A 24,510-nucleotide genomic window follows, 5' to 3' on the forward strand; every position below is an offset into this window, starting at 1 on the left:
GGTAGGAATTTTGAGGAAGAGAAGGGGGATGATAAAAGAAGCATGAATACAGGAGGAGAGGTAGATCCTAGAATTAAAGACCAGGAAAGTAGAGCAGCTACTTTCAAATCTCATATTGGGTAAGAATCATTTGTGGGAGTCTTTAAAACACACCAGTTCTCAGGAAACCATCTTAGAGACTCTGATTCTAGAAGGGGCAGTAATGGAACATGGAGGTGATGAGGAAAGGTCACTAAAACTTGACATTTTTAAGAAGCCATAGTAAATTTCTATGTAAACAGCTTATGAACTGAGACCATGCTAGGTTAAAAGATCCCTTTCTGTGGGCTCCTTGACCTCCTGTAGTCTCCTGAAATCAAAATCCTCTCTGTAGAGCCAATGCCCAGCTCCTACTTGCACTTTACCATTTTGGGGATTTTGGATCTTTGTAACTGGTTGCAAACTGGTTGCCAAAGTCCAGAAATTTTATGGATTTTTTTCCCAGAAAAATGGTCTAATGTGGCTCTTTGGTTTTTAGAAATCAGGAAAAAACACAGCGAGAAGCAGAAAGGTGAGGAAACAGAGTTGTATTTAGAAGCACAGAAGTGGAAATGATGTCAATTTGTGTTTAAATGGTAAAAGAATGCAATTATAAGGAGAGGAAAAACTGGAAATTAGAGAAGATTTAAGATAGATACAGGGAAAAATATGAGTAAGTGAAATCTTCAATACTATCTTTTTTAAAAAAGATTTTTATTAATTTATTTGACAGAGAGAGAGAGAGAGAGAGAGAGAGATCACAACTAGGCAGAGAGGCAAGCAGAGAGAGAGGGGGAAGCAGGCTCCCTGCTGAGCAGAGAGCCTGATGTGGGGCTCGATCCCAGAACCCTGAGATCATGACCTAAGCAAAGGCAGAGGCTTAATCCACTGAGCCACCCAGGCACCCTAAAATCTTCAATACTATCTTAACTCTTAACCAAATCGAAGACTAAAGATTATTGTTCAAATTATGGTGATGTAGAGACTGTAATTCTTAAGCAATCACTTCTAACATTCTAGTCCTTTTCCTAAGGAAAAGAAACGTTGTTTACTGCCCTTGGGTATCTGGATCTTTTTAGTTAAGATGCATGACTCTAGCTGATTTTTATCTTCCCATCATCAACAATTAGTCTAGACGCTACCCTTACCTGAAGCAGCATGGTTTCCCATAGCACGATGCTAGTGTTCTTTCCTAGAAATAGAAATTAAAAACAGAAAATAGAAATAGAAAATAAAGTCAGGACTCTGTTTCTCCCTTGCCAGGTCCCCAATGAATGCTGAAGCCCCACTTTAAGCTTTACAGAGGATGACTATTTCAGATGAAATTTACTATGTTGCCAACTTCAAGTGCTAATCAGACAGGAAAAAGTCTTCGGTCCATGTTACAAATCTAGGTTTTTTTTTGGTTACTTCAACAGTAACTACTGTAATGAGCATATTTTAATTTTCTAACATAAATAGTAAGACTTTTTAGAACAATACCAAAAGGGAGTTTGTCTAAATAGAAGAAAAAGACCAGAGCAAAAGTAAATGTTTCTGCTAAGAATATTACCCACTGGATCCTCCTGTAGTACAAGTATGTGGTAGAGAATTAGAACATAAGGAATCAAGGAAAAAATATAGCTGTCTACTTTGCACATCAAGTTCATTGTTTTAATCGCCTCAAATGAACGTCAGGCAGAGAAGTGGTGCCTCATTTCTTTATGTTTTTGCCTCTTTCGATAAAGCCCTGATTCCACTCCCTTGTACCTTCCAGAGGCTGCAGGAGCTCAGGAAAGCGTGTTTTCCACAGGTTTACCAACTTGGGGTGAATTATCTCAGGCAGTATCTTCAAAAGTCCTATTGCACCAGCCCCACGTAATTTCCCTGAACTGGCAAGCATAGATATTACCTGAAAAATGGAAGATAAAAAGTTAATCAACTGCAGGGGTATTTAAAAGGTCCACCTGCCTTTTCCTTTTATCACTGTCCTGGATGCCCTTAGATGCCTACATTAGACCATCTTTCAACCAAACATCAGTCTATTTCTTACTTATTTTTTTAAAGGTTTTATTTATTTATTTGACAGACAGAGATCACATGTAGGTGGGCGGGGGGGCGAAGCAGGCTCCCCGCTGAGCAGAGAGCCTGATGCAGGGCTCCATCCCAGGACCCTGAGATCATGACCTGAGCCGAAGGCAGAGGCTTTAACCCACTGAGCCACCCAGGCGCCCCCTATTTCTTATTTTAGAGCAAAGCTAATACTTAAACAACCTCCCCCTCCAATTTGCATCTGAGGATAAAGGGGAAAAATATATAGAAACCATCAACCAAAAATAAATAGAAGGTACCAACACTTAGATACATTTATTGATCAAATAAAGACTCGTGGAAATGGTTATCTGAGCAAATGCTACACATGGGAGGGAAAAGGAAAGAAGGAAATCTAAATAATAAATGTGGAATTTATTTGAATGGTACTTGGAGATCAAATTCAGTCTATGCTTATTTTAAAATAATAAATTAAGTTTAACGAGCATTTCAGAGTGAGAAGATAATTTTGCCAATAATCTTAATGAGTGTCATTAGTGTAGCAGGACATTTATTATGCCATTTTAGTGTTTCTTTTGGTTTGGACTTGCTGTGTAATTTTTATTGATATTTATTTAGAACTGAATGATCTATATTGGCCTAAATTTATCCCATATTAGTTATTCATAACTCACTCACCAGAAGTCTGGCCAAGAGCTGCTGGGGCGAAGGAAGTTTCACTGGAAAGAGAAAGTGATTTCCATTATTGCTGTGGGGGCTAAAGAATTCATATTGGGGTTGGGTATATAAGCAAAGCACTGTAGCCATTCTGGAAATGAGCCTTTCATAAAAGAAGTGTTTTGCTTTGTTTTTGAATGCACACACCAGCTCCGGTGGAGATGACAAGTGCTGTTGACTCCTTGGCATCATTCTTCTTCCTCTCTTCTGCCATAATCAAGCTTCTGATGATATTAAACAGGTAGTCCAGAGTTCCTGTATATTCAGCAGGAATTACAAAAGTCAGGACTCTTGGCCACAGCACCTGGGGAAAACAAGGCAAGATGCAAAGATTTCGGATTTGTCCATGATTTCTCCCTCTGATGAAGAGCATGTTCTCTCACCTGTTATTTTTTTGCTCTTCAGGCCAAATCAAGATGAAATCTCTGCATTCATGTTCACATTCATGTTCAGGTGCTGGTTGTAGTGAGTGTTACTCAGCATGTCTGCATGGGTTTGCTGCTGGAATTTGGGGCAGGACAATTCTTCCTTGTGAAGAAGTGTTCTAGGCAGTGCAGGAAGGAAGTCTAGTACACCTGGGCTCCACTCACCAAGGGTCACCAAGCCCTTTGTCAGTGTGGCAACCCAAAATAAGCCATGTATGTCTCCAAACCCCAAGACTGGAGTGTGTTGCTCAGAGAGAATGACTGGGAATGGATAGTGAATGGGCTGCTCTAGGTGCTGACCTTATTGCTCTGGAGTTCTGGCAACACTTGGTTTCTTTAGTCAGTCCATTTCATATTCTCTGGAAAACTCCCTTGTCTTCGTGGAAACCTTGGGCTCAACATGGACCCTTCCCTTTGTCTTGCCATCCAAATTTAATTACCAAGCCCTGTCTTTTTTTTCATTATAAGATCTTCCATGCCCTTCCATATTTCCTTCCTACTCTCATGACTCTGCTCAGTTCCTGGGAGTTACATCTGATCTCGTGCTCACTCTCTTTGCTTTTAGTCTGCTCCTATGTAAATCCACTGATCTCTCACAGTTATTTTATATTTATATATAGCACTTGCTTAACATTTTGAATGACTCATCAGTCACAAGGTAGGAATTTGGCATTTCAGGCCCACAGGAGTCTGGTCCTACACTTCTTTTCATCATTTGCTTTTACATGGAAATGTTTCAAACTTTAGTACGCAGCAGATATATTGGGACGTGTTTGCATGCAGATCCATGGGCCCTATGCACAGAATGCTGATTCAGTAGATGTGGGATATGGCCTGGACATCTGCATTTTAAATTAATACCTTAGATAATCCAAGAATCACACCTTAAAATGCCCTCCTAGATGAAGCCTCTGATCCACTTAAACTGGTCTGTTGCTTGTCTCTTGTCCATGCCATGCATTTCTGGCCATTTAATCCTTTCTCAGGTTATTTTGCTTAAGAAAAATGCAGATTCCAAGGCTCCTCCCATTAAGGTATAGATTATTTTCAAGTGTCAGCTGTGGCCCGAGAATGTGTGCTTTCAACACCTTCCCAGATGAATGGGGAAAGTTTAGCATTCACTGAATTAGAATCTCCACTCACCACTTGACGATATGTCTAGGTATGCTAGGGGAATAAGAGGTGCTTTTGAGGAACTACTCTATTCTGGGCACTGAGCATTGCAATGTACTTCATTGCATCAGAGCATCAAAAAGCTGATGACAGCACAAGAAGGACAAATTCATGTCTTTACTCCTAAATGGGCAGAGCTTTAGAGAGATGATCAAAGTAACTGTCAGTCGTGACAGAAGACCACTTACCTGGGGCATTCCAATGACCAGTGGGTCTAGGGTTTTTAAGACCTCAAGGCTAGTTTCCCGGACAGATTCCTCTCCCTTTTCAACCTCAAGGGAGTTAGGTTTCATTGGTTTTTCCTTCAAGAAAGATGAAACAGGAGACCTGTTAATAATTCTTCCTGCTGGTTCCCTCTGACCTTACTTGGATGTGCTCTCAGACTCTGGGGAGGACAATACAGCCACTCAAGGGGCTCATGGAATCCAGCAGTTTTGGTCTTCAGTACTTAACTTCTGTTTTAAAGTGCACCTTGGAGGAATTGGTTAGAGCAGACACTGCTGGATAAAGCAGAAAAGCCAAAATTGTGACGGTCCTCGAACTACAGACATTCCCTCTCTCTCTCAGGCCTTTGCTATTGTCTCGGGTGCAAAATTTTCAAAGACACAGCCTCTTAGTGGAGCAGACTGTGATTTCGGCTATCATGGACTTACTAAGATCCCCCATCTTACGTACATGCTTTTTAGAAAGTTAACCCCCATTTGGCAAGTATGGTTGTCTTCTGTTTTCTCTGAAGTAATTCACTTTCTCCACCCCTGTCTCAAGCCTTTGAGGATAGATTGCCTCCTCTGGGAAAAACCATGATTTCACCTACCTCGAATTTATCATAAGCTGTAAGTGATACCAGTGAAAGAGAACTCAGAAGGCTAGAGGCTGAAAAATTTATTGATAAAAGTGATAAGACTGAAATATAACTTCTAAATTAGTCATTGAATTGAGTACTAGTTAACTGCCCTTGTTACAGGGTAGCTTTCAAAGCTGCACCCTCTTCATACCAGGTTCTTGTTGGACATGGCAAACTGGGAGAAGATATAATCAATCAGTGGCCATCCTTCCCGGGCTTCAATGAAGCATTTCTCACACATGGTTTGAATGAGGAGGAGAGTGGAATTCCTCACCTAGAATCAAAAAAATGCATTTGCAGCATTTTATTGCATTGGGCAGAACAATAATTTAGCTTCTCCTATTCTTTAACCTTCATGGATCATTTGTGAGAACCTTCCCAAAAAGGAGTATCCGTTGAATGGTGGGACTCTACATAGATGGAGCAGGAAACCAGCTATAGCTTATGACTTAAGGATTACAGGAAATGCCTTCTTTAACCAAAAATTATTCTCCTTTGCTCCTAAGACATATGTTCTGTTACGGTACGTTATGAAATGTTGGTATTATGGACTAAAACACTGTCTTGCTTTTAAAATTCTCAATGAACAATAGCACAATGAACTGCACATCTATAATCCGTTATCTACAATTTCAAAACCCAAAAAACTCTGGATGCTGGAATTTTGTTTCTTGAGTCTGGCCCTAACTCATTAGGTGGCAAAACCCAACTCAACTATTTTAAAACTGTTTGTAGTCTTTACTTAATCTATGTAGTGTAGATCTGCACGTATTTTCTTGCAGAGATATTAATGAGTTTGATTGTGGCTACAGTCACAGTAATGTCTTTCTAAAATCAGGAAGGTTGTGAATTCTGAAATATACCTGGCTCCAGGGTTTAGAACAAGGGATTATGAACCTGTACTATAATTTTTAAATAATTAAATTTGTTTATTGGAGGATAGAAAACTCAGATCTAATTCTTTTTTTTTTAAGATTTTATTTATTTATTTGACAGATAGAGATCACAAGTAGACAGAGAGGCAGGCAGAGAGAGAGAGAGGAGGAGGCAGGCTCCCCGCCGAGCAGAAAGCCCGACACGGGGCTCGATCCCAGGACACTGGGACCACGACCCGAGCCGAAGGCAGAGGCTCTAACCCACTGAGCCACCCAGGCGCCCCTCTTTTTTTTTTTTTTTTTAAGATTTTATTTATTTATTTGACAGAGATCACAAGCAGGCAGAAAGGCAGGTGGAGGTGGGGTGGGGGTGGGAAGCAGGCTCCCTGTTGAGCAGAGAGCCTGATGCGGGGCTCAATCCCAGGACCCTGAGATCATGACCTGAGCCGAAGGCAGAGCCTAACCCACTGAGCCACCCAGGTGCCCCTCAGATCTAATTCTTTACTGAAAGGGTCTTATAATGGAGAGTTAGAAAAAAAGAATAATTTTGAATAGGGAGGTAGGGCCACAAGGTAGTAAATAGCATAAATACACCAGTAGTCTACCTAAATGAGGGGGAAAAAAAGTTATAATTCTCTATTTTTGCTTGGGGAGTTAGACTTCCTTAAAGTTTCTGTCCTCTTTCATTTTACCCTAAACTCTTAGTCATTTTTTGATTGGCTTGGCCACTTCCTGGGCTGAGCTTTTATCTATAATTACATCATTGTTTTAAAAATTTTTAATTTAAAAAATTTATTATGTCTTATATATTTATTTTTGTTTCAATTTTTAATTTAAATTCTAGTTAGTTAACATATAGTATAATATTAGTGTCAGGAGTAGAATTTAGTGATTCATCACTTACATATAATGCCTCGTGCCCTTCTTAATGACCATCACCTATTTAACCCATCCCCCACCCACCTGTCTGCCAGCAACCCTCAGTTTGTTCTCTATCCTTAAGAGTCTGTTTTATGGTTTGCTTCTCTCTCTTTTCTTTCCCCTGTGTTCACCTGTTTTGTTTCTCAAATTCCACATATGAGTGAAATCATATATTTGTCTTTCTCTGGCTGATTTATTCCACTTAGCATAATTATTGTTATTTATTGCTTAACTTTTGTTATAGTCATTACAGATAAAAGTCTCTTAGGGGAATTTTCTTCTTTTCATTGGTTTCTGTATAGGGCTTTGATCCAAACAAAATATGATTTTAATTAAAAAATGCAGTAATTTCTATTTTTTTGTTCACTCTAGTACAAGTTATATATCTTTTCTAATATGGACTACTTTAATCAAATAATCAGGAAATATAGTGCAATATATGTGCAAGATTTGCTCTAGACTTCCCTAGTTGGAAAATAAGATATCTAAGCTAAAACAAAAACAAAAACAAAACAGACTTAGGGGTTATTATTTTTTGTAGGAAGATACGTTATTTTTATAATTAGCAATTTTTAAACTATTTGAAGAGAGTAGCAGTGTGATGCTCTGGGCAAAAATCTTTTTTTCTACTGAGAAGCCCTTGAACTGAATGTACTTTAGAACTTTACCTTGACGGGCGCCTGGGTAGCTCAGTGGGTTAAGCCTCTGCCTTCGGCTCAGGTCATGATCTCAGGGTTCTGGGATCGAGTTCCGCATCGGGCTCTCTGCTCAGCAGGGAGCCTGTTTCCCTTCCTCTCTCTCTGCCTGCCTCTCTGCCTACTTGTGATCTCTGTCTGTCAAATAAATAAATAAAATCTTAAAAAAAAAAAAGAACTTTACCTTGATATACTTTATCTTTTGGGGAAAGATTGATTTCTATTAAAATTAGAATTCATCCCTGAGCTCTTTATAAAGCAATCTTAAAGTAGATTCTTTTTTTAAAAAAAATTTTCATTAACATATAATGTATTATTTGTTTCAGGGGTACAGGCCTGTGATTCATCATTAAAGTAGACTCCTAAAGAATCAAAACCATTTCATTAATTCCTAAAACTACCATCAACAAAATCAAAGTCCCCATTATTTCTCTTACTTTTATATTGAGGTCACCCATGACAACTTTGACTGTTCTTTCAATTGAAGTGATGTGATCCCGCAACTTGGGCTCTGAAGGACAGGGAGAGAAATTAAGAGGTCAGGTTCAGTAGGAGTACAGTCTGTTCTAGGATTGATGAAAACCCATTAGAGTTATGGCACATAATTGCAAAGTCTTTTGTCCAAAACATTTCATGCTATTCAATTTCCTCTTACCCTCTTCTCCATTTTTTAGAAGACTTTGTTAATTTATTTGAGAGAGAGTGTGAGAGAGAGCATGAGCAGGGGGGCCGGTGCAGAAGAGGAGGGAGAAGCAGACTCCCCACTGAGTAGGGACCCCCAAAATGGCGCTTGATCCAAGGACCCTGGGATCATGACCTGAGCTGAAGGCAGACCTTAACCCACTGAGCCACTCAGGCACCTCTCTTCTTTTTCAATTTTTGAAAGATATTTATTGCTCTCTTTGCTCCATATTATATTAGGCTTCATCTTGTTTAAAATGTTAGGTTCAAAAGTGGACTCAACACATCACGCCCATGGATTAGTTTTAAATTTTGTGAGACTATTTCATATTTCTTGTCTGCTGATTCTTCAGTAAATCTCAGGGATAACTGAATTTTTTAATTTTTTGAACTATTATAATATAGGATAAAAATGAATTCTCATAATTTATTGAATCCAAGATACCATCAATCTTATGAGATACCACTATTTTATATTGTACCAAAAAAAGCTAATAGTGGCTGATTATAATTAAAGATGCTATCAATTATGAGATGCATTCCAATATCATGAAAATATGTCCTTCTTGGAATTAATGAAATATGCTATTTCATTAAATTCTGCTGTTTTCTAAATGCACTAATCTCTAGAATATTGTGCATTCCTCCCACCTACCCCCTATTTATTGGGCCACTTGGCCAGCCTACTAGATCTTCTAAATTCTAAATTTGATTTTCAAAAATTCTACTTCTTCTCACCTACATATATCCATAAATATCATGAAAGAAGAGGTAACTGAAAAGAAGAGAGGAAACTGAAAATGTAGTAGATTATAGGGGCACCGAGTGCCTCAATCAGTTAAGCATCTCCCTTCAGCTCAGGTCAAGAGCTCAGAGTCTTGGGATCGAGTTCCTCATCAGGCTCCCTGCTCAGTGGGGAGTCTGCTTCTCCCTCTCCCTCTGCCCCCCCATGCTTTCACACTCTCTTTTCCGCTCCCTCTCAAATAAAATAAAATCTTAAAGTAGTAGATTGTAGATGACCAAAAAGACAGAGCTTTACTTGAATATGATCTTCTACAAACACCCCAAAGACATAGATAAAGTTAGCAAATGCAAAGGCTTCAGTTTGCTTCTTGGGACAAAATAAACCACTCTGACTTCATTTCTTTGCTTACCCTCAGCATTGATAGCCGATCTTAGCAAAGTCAAAATTCCCATTCGAGTGGTTTCATTATTACTCCTCATTTCTTCATCAAAAAATTCCATCAGGTCTGCAGGGTTGGAATGGGCTGCAGGTTTAAGAAATACTGGAGTCATAAGAACTCATTTTCATCTTTGATAAAACACTTGTGAATGGGAAAAGCAGAATTCCATGGAGATTTTCAAAGTCACTCTTTGGTTGGTAACTAGATTTTATTACATCACTGCATCTTTAGTATCACAAAATTAAGCAGTTTGGTCACTCAGAGAGATTTATATACCTAGGTCCACATCTGTTCATATGTATAAATATGACTTTATTTGGAAGTTAGTTTTTTTTTTAAACAGATGGAATCAAATTAAGATGAGGTTATTAGGGTGGGCCCTAATTTAGTATGAGATGAGTAAAGGAGAGGAGACAGGGAGGACAACTTGTGAACATGGAGGTGGAGACTGGAGTGATGCTTCACCAGCTGGGAAGCTGGGGAGCTACAAGGTAAGGCAGGAAGCAGGGAAGAAAGAGAAAAGGCCTGATTGGGGGAAAGTGGTTTGGTTTTGAACTATTAGAGGTTGAGTGAAGCAGGTAATAGGTTGGGCATAGAACAGAGGATAGAATAGAAATGTAGGAAAAACTAGAACATAATAGGGAATAACTAGAACATAATAGAAAGGTAATGCAGTGAAGTAGTAGAAATGACATATTTTGGGGAGGGTGGAGGTAGAGGTATGGGAAGTATGGGATTGCTCTGGTCCTTACTTTTCAGGGTCTATGTTGGAACATAATTTGTATGCTGACTCCGAGAACTTGGTCCTTCCTTTATGACCTGCACCAGGTATTTTAACCAGACAGTGGGTGGGATGGTGATGTGAGAACAAGAAGGAAGGGGAAAGAATGAAGAAGAGAGTGAGAAGGAGACAAGGAATAGATATTAAGAGATGATGAGGGAGAAATGGCGTGACTTTGGGTTTGATACAGTTTGAAATAGGCTCAAATACCAAGGAAAAAAGCATTTCCTATCCCTAGGATTGCCAACTCACAAATCCCTAGGATTTGCCCAGAAATAATTTCATGCATATGTAGTCCATTAATTTTTGACAAAGGAGTCAAAAATACATAACAGTGCAAGGATAGTCTCTTCAATAAATGATGCTGGGAAATGGACAGCCACATGCAAAAGAGTGAAACTAGATCCCTACCTTATACCATATACAAAAATCAAATCAGAATAAAGACATGAGAGTAAGACCTGAAACCATTACACCCCTGTAAGAAAACAGGTGGTGAGCTCCTTGACATCGGTCTTGGCAATGACTTTTTGGATTTGACACTAAAAGCAGAAGCACCAAAGACAAAAATAAACAAGCAAGACTATATCAAACCAAAAATCTTCTGCTCGGCAGAAAAAAAACCCCACAAAAACCATTAACCAAATGAAAAAGCAACATATGGGATGGGGAAAATATTTACCAACCATGTATTTGATAAAGGGGTTAATTCTCAAAATGTGTATGGAAATTTTCTGGTTTTAGAACTGAATGTTCTATCCCTGGAAGTCCATTAGTTCCAGGCAAACCAGGGTGATTGGTTACCTATCTGTTGTGCTTCTCTTGGGACTGGGAGGATAGGGAGAGGCACACGATACCATGAGTTGAAGGAATTGTGTGTGTGTGTGTAATAACTAATGCGACAGTTTGCACATCCTTCATCACTGTTGTCATCATCACTGCAAGACATTTTTATTAAAAACCCTCTGGTTGCTAGGTCCTACCTAGAATGAGGAAACAGCTTGAAGCTTCAATTTCATTTTCCTTTACAGGAGGCTCTGGAGCTCTGCACACCTGAGTGAGAAAGAAGAATCAGGCGGCAGATGTTAAAAACAGAGAACCAGAGGAAATGAAACAATCAGATCTGACAGCAGGGTTTTCTTACCTGGTGGAGTAAACTGATAAAGATGGTCTTTCTCAAGCCCTTTGGAAGGGCAGTGTCATAAAGGACCACCGCGGTCAGTATTTGTTTTAGACTCTAGAATGGAAGCTCTCAAAGGTTAGTTGGAGGCTGCCCATGAAGCAGCAGCACAGGATGTGGAAGACAAATAATTACGTTTTTTGTGAGGAGAACAAACCCATAACCTTCCTGCGGTCACCAGTTTTCTTTAGTGATTCTGAACTCCCTGCGTTAGTCAGTGCCTCAGCAACTTGAAAAGAAAATTCTTAATCCCTTTTTTGGATATTCCATCATCCAGCTATGCCCACCTCTTCTCTACCTCATGTTTCTCAAAAAGTATTTAAGTTAACTGCCCAAACCGGTATCTCAGTTCCTTAGGACCTCTGGAGACTTACTGTCTTCCAGGATGGTTGTGGATAGACTCTCTGAATAGGTTCCTTGAGGGTGTGGCTCTTACCTGAGTGACGTGGAAATCAATCTCTTTGTCTTTATACTGGTTCAGGAGCCAGGGTACCTGGTCAAGGGCATAGTCACAGAGGTCTTCCCGATGAAGCAGCAGGCTCACTGTGGGGCCATGTGCCTTAACGATGGCCAAAGTCTGCAGAGACAGCCAACGAATACCACGTCTAAGACTTCACTGAGCTTTTTGTACAGTTCTCAGAATACCTGGAGCTTTAGACAGCCCCACACAACTTTCCTCACTGCTTCCAACCAAGAAAGAATTCTTTAAAAAATGTTTAGGTTAAGATCATTGCATGAAGCAGTTACAGTTATGTTTGTATTTTTAGCTCTGTCTACATCTGTATCTCCACTGAAACTCATTTCCATATTTGTCCCCTTCCTATTTCTTTAACCTTTCTCCACTAGTCACTTTCTTTCAATATACTAGTAAGTTGAAAATTTCCCTTATATTAAAAAATTCTTCAATTCCAAATCACTCTGACCCCAATTCTGTTTCTTTCTTTTCTCCAAAAAATTATGTGATTAATCACTAAATTCTACCTATGAAATCAATATTATACTATATGTTAACTAACTTGAATTTATTTTATTTTATTTTATTTTTTTAAAGATTTTATTTATTTATTTGACAGAGAGAGATCACAAGTAGGCAGAGAGGCAGGCAGAGAGAGTGGAGGAAGCAGGCTCCCCGCCGAGCAGAGAGCCCGACGCGGGGCTCAATCCCAGGAGCCGGGACTATGACCCGAGCCGAAGGCAGAGGCTTTAACCCACCGAGCCACCCAGGTGCCCCAACTAACTTAAATTTAAATAAAAATTTGAAACAAACAGGGGCGCCTGGGTGGCTCAGGGGGTTAAGCCGCTGCCTTCGGCTCAGGTCATGATCTCAGGGTCCTGGGATCGAGTCCCGCATCGGGCTCTCTGCTCAGCAAGAAGCCTGCTTCCCTCTCTCTCTCTCTCTGCCTGCCTCTCCGTCTACTTGTGATCTCTCTCTGTCAAATAAATAAATAAAATCTTTAAAAAAAAAACTTGAAACAAACAAACAAAAAGCAAAGTTTTCTGAAAGAGAGGTCTACGTTTGCTATCTCTACTTCCCACCTCTCATTTACTCTTCAGTCCACTCTGGCTTCTGCTGATATAAAAAACAAATAAGTGTAAAATATAAATGTAAATAGGTTGACTGGAAAAATTTAGAAAGCATAAAAGTTATGAAGAAGGAAACACAATATTCACATTGCTGACAGTATCCATAGATAATCACTCTTTGGTGTACTTTAATATTTTTTTATTAATTTGACTTATTCTTCCCTACGTTTCCTCTATACACTTTAATTTTTAAAAAACTGACACCGTTCTTTAATATATAGTTCTATATTCTGCTTTTCTACCTAATATTAGGTGATGAATTTTTTTTTTTTTCTGTCAACTAAGTTTTGTTGTCTAGCAAACCATCTCAAAACTTAGTGGCTCAGAATAACAACCATTTATTTCACTCAACTGTATGTCAGCTGGATGTTTCTTCTGAGCAGTTGGACATTTCCAAGCAATGGATGCCTTTCAGGATTATTCTCGCTTGAGCACCGTAACAATAGACTTCATACATCTCCTTTTGCTTCTTGAAAATTATTCCTTTCTTAGTTTCTAAGATCTCATTCTCCTTGCTTAGAACCCTCCAAAGGTTTCTTATTTCTTATATAAAAAAAAAAAGTCCAAACTCCTGTGTAGCATTCAAGACTCAACATATGTGACTAAGACCAAAATCTTTCCTGGTTTTATTTGTTTCTGCTTCTTTATATCTCCCTTCTCTTCTCCCCTTCCCTCTCTTCTATTGGACTCACTCAAGTGTGCATGTTATCCTGTCCCCAGCCTCTGCTTCAGCAACTTTTATGGCCTCTTTAGGGAATGCCTTTTGCTTGGGTGAACGTCTTTATAGGCTGCGAGCTCAGTTTCAAAGTCACGGCCTTTGCAGTACTCATCACAGGATTTAAGTGCTTCTCTCTCTCTCTGTTCCCTCATTACTGTGTGCACCTTCTTGTCACTTGTCTAACTCTTTCTGTGGGAAGCTAGGAAAGTACTTGGCGAATTTGTATTGAATTGTGTTTTTCAGGTGCCTTAAAGAAAAGACTTCTACAGGATATTTTAAAAGTTCCAAGTTTGCTAATGATTTAACTACTTCAGCATGTTAAAAAAAAATGCTTTGGTAGCTTAAAGTATAGAAAAGAAACTGAGCTAGAGAAGACAAATGCTACGTCTTTAAAATATAGGAATAAATGACCTAAATAGGATGTAATTTACTCTCCATTTAAAAATTATACTGATTAAGCAAGATAGGCATGGGATTCCATGCGCACGCCCTTTGTAATCTCTTCTGCACAATCTTTTGAAATAGTCACGCACATCCTTTAGATATTTCATTCATAGACATGGGAAATTTTTGTTGGCTGTTGTTTTTCCTAAAGGGTGACTCAGCCCAAATATGGGTTATAAAGACATGAAATACTGAATTTCTCTATATTTTACTCATCTCCAGTTAGTCATTGTTGTTTCCACACACTGGAATGTCAGTTCCACAAGAGTGGGGATTTTGGTCTGTTCAATTCCTGCTGTCTCCCCAGCATGGGGGAACAGTGCCTGGCATGTCATGGGGACTCAATAAATATTAGCTCAAGAATGAATAAATAGTGATTTGAAACAGGAAAAACAAAAGTGTTGATAAACCTCAAGAAACCACAACTCATAGCTTTCCAAACAACTGAGATTAATGATCATGTCAGAAAGGGGAGGAAGTTCAAGCAGCATGGAAGGAGAGCTCTCTTGGGGCATGCTGAGGTCCCCACTCACTTGCATGGGTGAGGTAATGGGGGCCCACTTCTCCATTATATACCGGAACAGCATGAAGATCTTGTCAGATAGTCGGTTGGCATCCAATCTTGGATAGGGAAAGTCTCTCCAGTGGTTGACGTATTTGTAAATGGCCTTGCTGAACTTCTCAAGGGCTGCATTTTAAAAACAACCACAGACTGAGAAAAATATAAAGATGGGAGGGCCCATAAAATACTTTGAGAAGAGCGTACTGATAATTAACAAATGTGTGATAGTTTCTATAAAATATTATATAACTGTACCAAATAAACATATAAAAAGTATTCCGCCACATTAGTGAAATGTAAGTTAAAACGATAATGAGATAATACAACAAACCATCTAGAATTCCTAAAATTTCAGACAATGTCAATGTTGGTAAGACTAAGGTGCAGCTGGTGTTTTCATGTATGGCTGGGGGGAGTGTGAATTGATACAAACACTTTAGAAAACATTGAATATATATTCCTTATGACCCAGAAATTCCACTCCTAAGTATGCAGTTGGTTAGATACACAAACATATAGGCACTAAAAAACTTGTACTAGAATGTTCATATTCACTTTGTGGGGTGGGTCATAGTCTCAAACAGAAAACAGAAAAATGTCTGTCAGCAAGCAGAATGGACAAACTGTAGTATAGGCATGTAATAGTACACAGAAGTGAACACAGACATCTTTACACAACAATATGAATGAATTTCACAATAGGTGACACTAAGCTATGGTGTTAGAAGTCAGGCTTGTGGTTACTCTTGGACAGAATAGAGATCATGATGATTGGCAGGAAAGATGAGGTGGGCTTCTGGGTTATTAGTAATGTCCCACTTTTTGATCTGAGTGGTGATCATAAGAGTAAGTTCATTTTGTGACCACTCATCAACCTGTACACTTCTGATTGGTATGTTTTTTCATAGGTCTGTTTCACTTCAATAAAATAAAAAAATGTTGGGCTTGCAAAAATATCATTTGGACCAAAAACCCATATATATTTGCATCAAATGTATTAAATAATATTATTTGTTCCTTCAGCTCTCTCGTTTCACTAGATGATGAAGAAAAGTCATAGTTTACTCCTCAATGATAGTTCACATGCAAAGAATACTCTGGAAAGACCCCAAGTACCTTAGAGCTGGCCATGTATTGACTCATTCACTTTCCTTTCAAACTGATAATCTCCTGCTCTACATTGTCATAATCTTGTGTGTGTGTGTGTGTGTGTGTGTGTGTGTGTGTGTGTGTGTGTGCTCGTCTTGTACTGGCCAAAATCAACATGAGGGAAAAGATGTCTCATCTCTTGACGGTATCTGAAGCAATGAGCACAATGTCTGCTTATTACCTGATTAAATGAATAGCTACATAGACGGATGGATGACTATGAAATTTTATACCTATTCTTTAGCGGCAGCCAGGCAAAAGTTGCTTTAAGACCAAAGGGCAGGGACGCCTGGGTGGCTCAGTTGGTTAAGCAGCTGCCTTGGGCTCAGGTCATGATCCCAGTGTCCTGGGATCGAGTCCCACATCGGGCTCCTTGCTTGGCGGGGAGCCTGCTTCTCCCTCTGCCTCTGCCTGCCATTCTGTCTGCCTGTGCTCGCTCGCTCTCCTCTCTCTCTCTGACAAGTAAATAAAATCTTAAAAAAAAAAAAAAGACCAAAGGGCACTAGATAACTTTATAACACAAAGGCAGAGAATCCCTTTTTCATTGCTGTGATGATTTCTAATTTTATTTCCTTTTCCCTGTTGGGTTGTTGATATTGCAGGTAGAAATGCTATTACAAGCACCAAAGTTTATTTGCAAGAACACAGTGTTAGCTGTGATAGTACGTAGGAAAAATAAAAGGTATTGAAAAGTGGGCTAATCTAGTGTAATTGCTCAAGTTCTTGAGCCAGACTGTCATAGTTCAAATCCTAGCTCTGCCACGCACTAGCTGTATGACTGCAGGCAAGCTCTTAAATTTCTATGCCTCAATTTTCTCATCTGTAAAACGAGGGAAAAATATTACTTACCTAATGGGGTTGCTGTGAGGTTAAAGGAGATAATAATCTTAAAATACCCAAGGCAGTATTCAGGCACATAGTACATTCTCAGGATATACCAGATACAAATATTGCTTCCATAAAGGGCAGAAAAGAAGAAATGGCCAAAACAGAACAGACAAGTCTTGGTTGAGAGGTAAAGATGACATTCCTGACAGCACAGGCTTTTAAATATTACAAAATCATAGTGTTGGGGGGTTTTAGAGGGGAGAGGGATCCTAGCAATCCCTTTATATAATGTGTTTAGAGGTGAAAATGAGATTGAGAGAGGATGGTTCAGAGGATGATCAAGGAGAGGAGCCCAGGTCTCCAGACTCAACCAAGAAGCCTCTCACTGTGCTGTACATGTTTTTTTTCCTGCAAATTCCAGGGCCATTTTCTTTTCTGCAGACTCTTCATTACTCCGGATGTATTTCAGTTTTGGGGTAGAGGGAATTTGTGACCCATGGTTTGCTTACCTATTTTCCTTAATTTTATGAGTGTTTGTACTTTGATTAGATTGATTACTTATCTTTATTACAACATTGCATTATACAGCGATGCCAACATTTAGCCTACTGCTAAGAACTGGTGAGCTCCCAGAACCATTGTGGGGAAAGTGTGATCCAGTTAAAGAAGGAGGCTAGTAGAAGTGGAGGCTATTTAAGGCAGTGGAAAGTGTATAGATCTCAGTCACATAGACTTGACCGCCACCTCTCCATTTCACTGACTGTCACCACTTTAAGGAAATTGCTTAATTTCCACGACTCTCTGTTTCTCATCTGTAAAATCATCTGTAAAATGATCTGTAAAATGATCCCCCCATCAAGTGATAGTACTTACCTTGCTTTGAGGATTGAGACAGAGAGAATTATAATTGCTTTGAGGACTGAGAGAGACAAGTCCCTGCAGAGAAACTTCCATGTGGTAGGCACTCAGTAAATGGTAGCTATTATTATTAGCAAATAGAACAAAACTAGAGTAAAAGGAAAAATAAAACATTTGCTCAATTCATAGTCTGGTCATAACAAAGAGGAAACCATAGGAATACCCACCAATACAGAAAACTCCCTTCATCTTCTCCTCTTCAGCCAGCCTGAGCATGGTTTGCATGGTTAGCAGGGTCATCATCATGAAGGGGATACTCTGGGACACTGCCAAGAGGGGCACAAGAGGAGAAAATCATTATCCTCTCACACTGGAGAGTTCTGCGGTTCTCCACGTCAGGAGAAGGAGCATGTCAAAGCTGTGTCGGGGAGACAGATGAGGTGCTGCAGGAAGATATTCCTCTCGACCCTTTCTTTGGCCGTAAGGGCTGGCCATAGTTAGAAATCAAGGAATGGTTGATTTAAAAGAAGGTTCTAGCTGTACCTGTTGTTTGTAGCAATTGCCTGTTTGGATAATTGTTGGATTAATGTCCATCTCTCCCACCAGAACTTGGCTGCATTCCCAGGGCCTAGCTCAGGTAATAGATACTCAATAAAAATAACTAACTAACTAAATACATACATAAATAAATAAAAATCTGTTAAATAAAGTGGTATAGAAAAATAATCCTAATAAACTCTTACATACTTCATGTAAATGTTCAGTGGTTTGCAGAAGAGGCCTTGTGGAAAAAGGGCTTTTGCAAACACAAAGCCAGATCAAAGGGACGGTGAGGGTGGGAGGGTCCAGCCAAATAGAGAGCAGCATAGACTAATGGTGCATCAGCAGGCTCATCTGTGCTCAGAAACAACCACCTAAATCCCACCGTCGATGCTCTTGAGCATGGCAGAAGGGAAGAGTGCTCTCCTTTCTGCTGTTTGCACCCATCTGGTTTTAGACAGTTAGTCAGGGTGGATACTTCCCAGGAAAATGTGGAGAGTCTTCCCTCCGTACCATAGCTGGTCGCCAGTTCAGCCAGAGCAAGCACGATGAATTCATCTGGTAGCTCCAGGATCCTGAAGTTACTCTGTACTTCATACATCACAGAGTTGAAATCATGCGCAGCAAGAGACACCAACACCTCACCAGCTAGCATTCTGGTTTCTCTGAGGATCTGAGGAGGAAAAAGGAGGAATAACAACTGGAGGAAGAGGGGAGAGGTGATGGTCTAGATAATATTCTAAGTTCCCCCGGCTTTGGGACAGGGACCAAACAGGCTGTTCCAAACCCAGGGGGGGAAGTCTCTAGGGTGAGGGCCAGTAGCTGTCTAGCAGAGGTAACTTTAGTGAACTTTAAAACCAGGTTTTACTGCCTCTGCCTGCCATTCTGTCTGCCTGTGCTTGCTCTCTCTCCCTCTCTCTCTGACAAATAAATAAAAAATCTTAAAAAAAAATAAAACCAGGTTTTACTAAGGTTCTTGTAAACGTGAGGTCAAAATACATTTTCTTGCAAATTGATCGGGCACTATGAACACAGGATCTATGTTTTATGTGTTAATGACGAATCACTATGGCTGGAGGCCTGAAGGGTATGGTGAAAGGGAAATGGGACGGGGTGGGGTGGACTTTGGGTTTTCATATTGTCCTGATCCAGTTATCTCGGATAGTGGAGATATTTGGAGTTCTGCTTTTGGTAATGCTGAACTAGGTAAATTTGATCGATTCTCCTGCTGAAGACAATAAAAAGACCTTGACAAGCTGTTAGAAAATGTACTCACAAAACATCACAATATAGAGTGGAATGAATTACTAAGTTAAGATCTAGAAAAGATTGGAAATCCATGGAAGTAAGTCCTATATTTGAGGCTCCTGTGCAGTATTTTGGGAGAACAGACTGAATTTGAGACCAACAAATGGTGAGACCCTGGTCATCCCACTTCTTATCTTTTAGCCTAAGGCTCCAAAAGGCTTCATTTAAATGAAAGGTTTGCTTGGCCCTCCATGTACTGTAGTCCAACTTGGAATCACAGAAGTGCCCCCCTCCTCCAAATCTCAAGGCCTGAAATTAATCATAGATTGTTAGTACCCTTGGCAGGTAAACATCCTTTCTGGAAGAAAACACCTTAAAACTCAACTATGTCTACAAATAATTTTTCTGATACAATTCCTAGCATAGATAGCTAAGTAGGCACATGAGAGATAATAATTTATATACAGAAAGTGAGAAAACTGGGTTCTAGTTACTTTGAAAAAAATCTCTCCAAACATCAACATGCTCATCTAAAACTGGAATGGATAATATTATCTCTAAAGTCTTTTTTTTTTTTTAACTTTGTCGCAGTTTCCTTATCTGTGGAGGGATAAATAATAAGTATTGTAATAGTATCCAAGTTATCATGAAGAAACAAATGAAAGTGATTTGCAAATCAGGCAGTAAAGTAGGAAAAGCTTGTAAATGTCTACACGGGTGCATCTGGGTCACTTAAAGACCAGTTGCGACCCTGGTATTGATTTATCATTAAGAATCAAACTTACATTGTTGTCTCTCATGTCCTTAGAAGCATAATAAATCAACCGTTGGACGATTGCATCATCCAAGATGTCACTATTCTGAATAACGGAAGTGAGATGACTATAAATGTCTTCCTGTGAACATACAAGTGTATACACAGAATCTGAGTTGCAAAACTAAAGGAATCATACGAAGTACATGATTAACACCATCAAAGTAAGCAATGTGTTTCTACTTCACAATAGATTTTATACATCTTTTTAAAATTTAAATTCAGTCAGCCAACTAACATACCGTCATTCATTTTATATGTAGCGTCCAATCATTTATCAGTTTTGTATAACACCCGGTGCTCATCACAGCATGTGCTCTCCTGATTGGGGGATTTTAATGCATCTTAATCAGGGCTTCCTGAACATAATATGCAGCTTTAGGACACAAAAGCTTATACATAAAGCAAATTTCTTTCTGAAAACTATTTTAACCTGACTGCATTACTATGACGAAATCTAACTGAAGTTGGAAGCAGGCTACCTAACGTATCAGTCTTGAAAGTCGCTGTAGTAGGGCACTCAGGGGAATGGAAATGCTCATTACCCAGACCGCTGCTCCTACCACTGGGAAGCGACTATGTTATTAAGAAACACACTGTGATTCCCAAAGAGGCTGATAAGCTGTGAAACTGGATCCTAAGGGAGGTTTATAAGTCCTTGGCTGCTTCATGCCTTGTAGAAAGAAACTTGTGAATTCTTTTGGACAGGACTGCAGTGTCGGAATCATGGGGCTGGACCAGATGTTGTGTGAGAGGACTCTTTGCAATCTCTTAGGTGGCTACATGGTCTCGGGTAGATGAGAGACTGGGGTCCTGGAATGCCCTACAGCCTCAAGCATGTTGCCTTCAAGATACTATGCCCATGCTGAAGATGGGACGTAACTCCCTTTGCATAAGGGGTTCTAGTAGGCAGTCAGGGTTGAGGTCCACCAGATTAGGAGATGAAGGGGTAGACCCTGTCCTTCATAGGGAGGCTGCCTTGGATCATGATTGGGAGCATTGTTTTGAAGTCAGACGGCCTTGTGTTCTAGTCATGTACCTGTTGTGGGTCTTACTCCTCTTCGCTGTGAAATGGAAACACCCATGCCTACCTCGTGAAGGTGCGAGGGGTGAACATAATACAAGTCACTGTGTTTGGAAAGCTTCTTGGGTGCTGCTTTCTAGATAAGTGTCCCTTGGAGGTAGCTGTTGTTATTTTACAAAAGGTTGTTGGGGCCAGAAAAGCCTTCACATCCCAGAGAAATAAATCTCTAATCATGGACTAGCATCACAGATGAGTAGTGGAGATCTCTGGGGCTTGTCATAGGAACCCTCAGCTTCTACAGGAGGAGACTCTTATGGTTATAAGTGTGGCCTCCCCCTCTTTCCACATCTTTCTGTATCAGGTTATAGAAAGTATTCTTGAGCTAACTTCCAGAACTGGATACTATGATTCCTCAAATGCCAAATATCATTGTTTAAACATGACAATGACTTCCATTATAACTACTTTTGAAAGATTGAATGCTGTGTATGAAGCCAGAGAGAAAAGAAGTCAAGGCAAAGAAAGAGGTATATGAAATGTTGCAATAATTGCACTAGGAAAAGTAAATGGAGAACAGATTTTTCCTCTATTTTCCTTACCTTGCTAATATTATCTTCCATGTTCAGCATGCCTAGAGTGAGGTTAATATCTCCAAAAGTCTCTAAAATGTACAGAAAAAGAAGAATTAAGTCTCTCCTATAATTCCTATGCAAGAGTTACAGAAATTTTTTTTCTCTTGCTTCTCTGTTTATCTTTTGTCCCAGACCCTCCTTCTTCTTGACTGTCAGCTCTCTGATGACAGGAGCTAAGTTTTATTCATATTTTATATGCTTGACATACTTGCAAATAACAGATACTTAGTATTTTTTTTTTCAAAACCTGAATTAAAGGGGAAGGGGAAGATAAAAGATGCTACATTCTGGTGCACCTGGGTAGCTTAGTCAGTAAGGCATTTGCCTTCGGGTCAGGTCATGATCCCAGGGTCCTGAGATGGAGCCCCACATTGGGCTCCGTGCTCAGCAGAGAGTCTGCTTCTCTCTCTCCCCCTGGCCCCCAACTCTCACTTGTGCTCTTTCTCTCTCTCAAACAAATAAATAAATCTTAAAAAAAAAAAAGATGTTACATTCTTATTTATCCCTCCTGTCATGTAGGTATCACCCTATATATCCTCTCTACCAAGGTGCAGCTCTCAGATGTCATGAGTTGAAACCCTTCCACCCTACCTGAGCATGAGAAGACAATGGTGTGATATAGCTGTTTACTTTCATTTCCTCCTCAGCACCTCCTCTGTGTACTTTTCCACAGTCTGTCTACTCTGTTTCTCTCTGTCTAACCTTCTGGCTTTGCCAGGTCCCTCTTCTGGTCCCAAGCTAATGGAACCTTCTGTTTTCTGATAAATGATCTAAATTAGTTTGACTTGCACTTTCCAGGCATATTTGTATTTGAATAACTCTCATCAGAAAACTGAAAAAAAACATGTGAGTCAAAGGAATTGAGCAATTCAGGCCACATGGCAAATTGGTAAGAGAGAAACCCTTGGAGGTGAGTCTCCAAATCAAGCCACAGATCCCTTTAGCAAGGTCTTTTTTTGGCAAAGCAGATAGGCAACCATGCTTGAAAATTAGGGGAAAATATTTCCATCCCAATATTTAAGAGTAAATAAAAGACTGTCTTTCTTTGTGTTGTAGGTACTTTCTCTTCAGGTAGACAATATATTTTTAAAGAAAGTAAGGCACCATCATCTCTCAGGCTCCTAGTCTATCACTGCCCCTTTACAATCAATACGATTTATTATTTTGGAATAAAAGGGGAGTAGAGAGAAATAATCTTACTTTAGCATAACTTTTTATAACACTTTAAGTTGTACAGACCCTCCACAATGACTCACACCATCCCCCATCCCACATAAACATGTGATCGTATAGACACAAAACACTTAGCTCCTTAGGATCCCGTGATGCTCACCTACAGTTTCCTCCATGTCTTGAGTCATGTCTTGGCTGTTTCAGACTCTCTAAGAGACAGCACCTAAGTATCAGAAATAGTATGGCTAAAAAATTGAACAAGCAAGTTGACAAGTTTCTCACAAAATGTTCACATAAGGCTCTCTAAAGGAAAGTCCCTCCTCCACTTGATTGGCACAACGATCTGGAAGCTTCCAGCGATGGGCTGCTACTGAGAAGGATGATGCTGTATTCTACCACTATGACATTTTCTTGCTTCTGAGCTCCTGCTGACCAACAAAATGGCTGCATCTCACCGAATATTGTTCCTTGGGTGGAGACCAGAGTATCTGAGAAGGAAGAAATTAGAGACTGGGACTCAAAGCATTTTTGTAGACCAAAGAAGTTCCTCTCCCTAAACTTGGGTCCATTGATCACAAATTTGGGAATGGTTTTCAGTGGTCACTTTACTGGCCTGGTGTTGGTAAAGCCTTTATGGTGAGCTTGTTGATTGTTCTACTTGGTGAAAGTCAGTCACACAAATTGGGCATGCTCAGTGGACCGGAATGCCCACCAAGGGGCAGTTGAATAGAATGTCCAACTGACAGCAGCAAAGCAAAAGCCTTCTCTGCCACCCCTTCCTGTTCCCCACTTTCCCTCCACTATTCACTCGGTCTGGGTCTTGGCCTCACTCCAGGCTCAGGTTTTTTCTTTGATTCCATTCTCTCTTGTTTTCAAATCATTTTCTATCCACACCTCTTTGACATAATGTTTTCAGCATAACTAGTATGGACCTAAATCTGGTCCCAATGCCCCCAACTCTAAATCTATATGACCACAATTTTCAATGTATGCCCGGACTGACTGGATCTTAATGTGGCAGGTGTTAGGGAAGGGAGTGCTAGGAGTCTATAGGTCTAGGTGTGAAAGGGGCCAAGGGAAGGGACTCGTGACAATTCTCATCTGTGACTCCTTCTCCAGTTATCTTCCCCTCCTTTGGTGAAGCTTATTTCAGATTCATAGGTCAAATACTTCCAACTAAATCTTTGAATTCATTATTGTTTTTACAGACAGATTATTTTGCATTGTATTTATTATAGAGGACCTCAGCAGGCTGCTGGTTTAGAACATTCTCAAGTCAGCATTACTATTTTCCAGATTGTGTCCATTAGTGCCTGGTGACAGGAATCACTTGGTGTCTTTATTTAAAATGTCCACTCCCAGGTCCACCTCAGGCCTAGTAAATTAGAATGAGGGGCAGAAATCTGTATTT

At 39.8% G+C, this 24,510-nt stretch overlaps 1 protein-coding gene across 4 annotated transcripts in view; it reads right to left on the minus strand.

Moving 5' to 3' along the window:
- MROH2B (maestro heat like repeat family member 2B) overlaps window positions 1-23,794 on the minus strand; it is a 65,124-nt gene extending 41,330 nt beyond the window's left edge. For 3 of the 4 annotated variants that reach the window (XR_007127736.1, XM_047731656.1, XM_047731658.1), the window contains exons 1-17: window positions 23,260-23,794; window positions 21,894-21,955; window positions 20,242-20,352; window positions 18,722-18,881; window positions 17,896-17,994; window positions 14,805-14,959; window positions 11,962-12,102; window positions 11,490-11,582; window positions 11,329-11,398; window positions 9,535-9,648; window positions 8,137-8,210; window positions 5,360-5,482; window positions 4,553-4,666; window positions 2,914-3,070; window positions 2,728-2,768; window positions 1,768-1,909; window positions 1,167-1,210 (exon numbers count right to left, since the gene is read on the minus strand). Coding sequence is in view for 3 of the 4 variants with exons in the window: in XM_047731656.1 (XP_047587612.1) it covers window positions 1,167-1,210; window positions 1,768-1,909; window positions 2,728-2,768; window positions 2,914-3,070; window positions 4,553-4,666; window positions 5,360-5,482; window positions 8,137-8,210; window positions 9,535-9,648; window positions 11,329-11,398; window positions 11,490-11,582; window positions 11,962-12,102; window positions 14,805-14,959; window positions 17,896-17,994; window positions 18,722-18,881; window positions 20,242-20,352; window positions 21,894-21,955; window positions 23,260-23,287 (1,728 nt within the window). In the remaining variant the exon portion in view is untranslated. Of the gene's footprint in view, window positions 1-1,166; window positions 1,211-1,767; window positions 1,910-2,727; window positions 2,769-2,913; window positions 3,071-4,552; window positions 4,667-5,359; window positions 5,483-8,136; window positions 8,211-9,534; window positions 9,649-11,328; window positions 11,399-11,489; window positions 11,583-11,961; window positions 12,103-14,804; window positions 14,960-17,895; window positions 17,995-18,721; window positions 18,882-20,241; window positions 20,353-21,893; window positions 21,956-22,517; window positions 22,759-23,259 lie in introns of all 4 variants that reach the window. The other variant, XM_047731657.1, reaches the window with a different exon arrangement.
- Window positions 23,795-24,510: the final 716 nt, after the last annotated feature.

The sequence above is a fragment of the Lutra lutra genome, chromosome 5 (assembly GCF_902655055.1).
Source record: "Lutra lutra chromosome 5, mLutLut1.2, whole genome shotgun sequence".
NCBI lineage: Eukaryota > Metazoa > Chordata > Mammalia > Carnivora > Mustelidae > Lutra > Lutra lutra.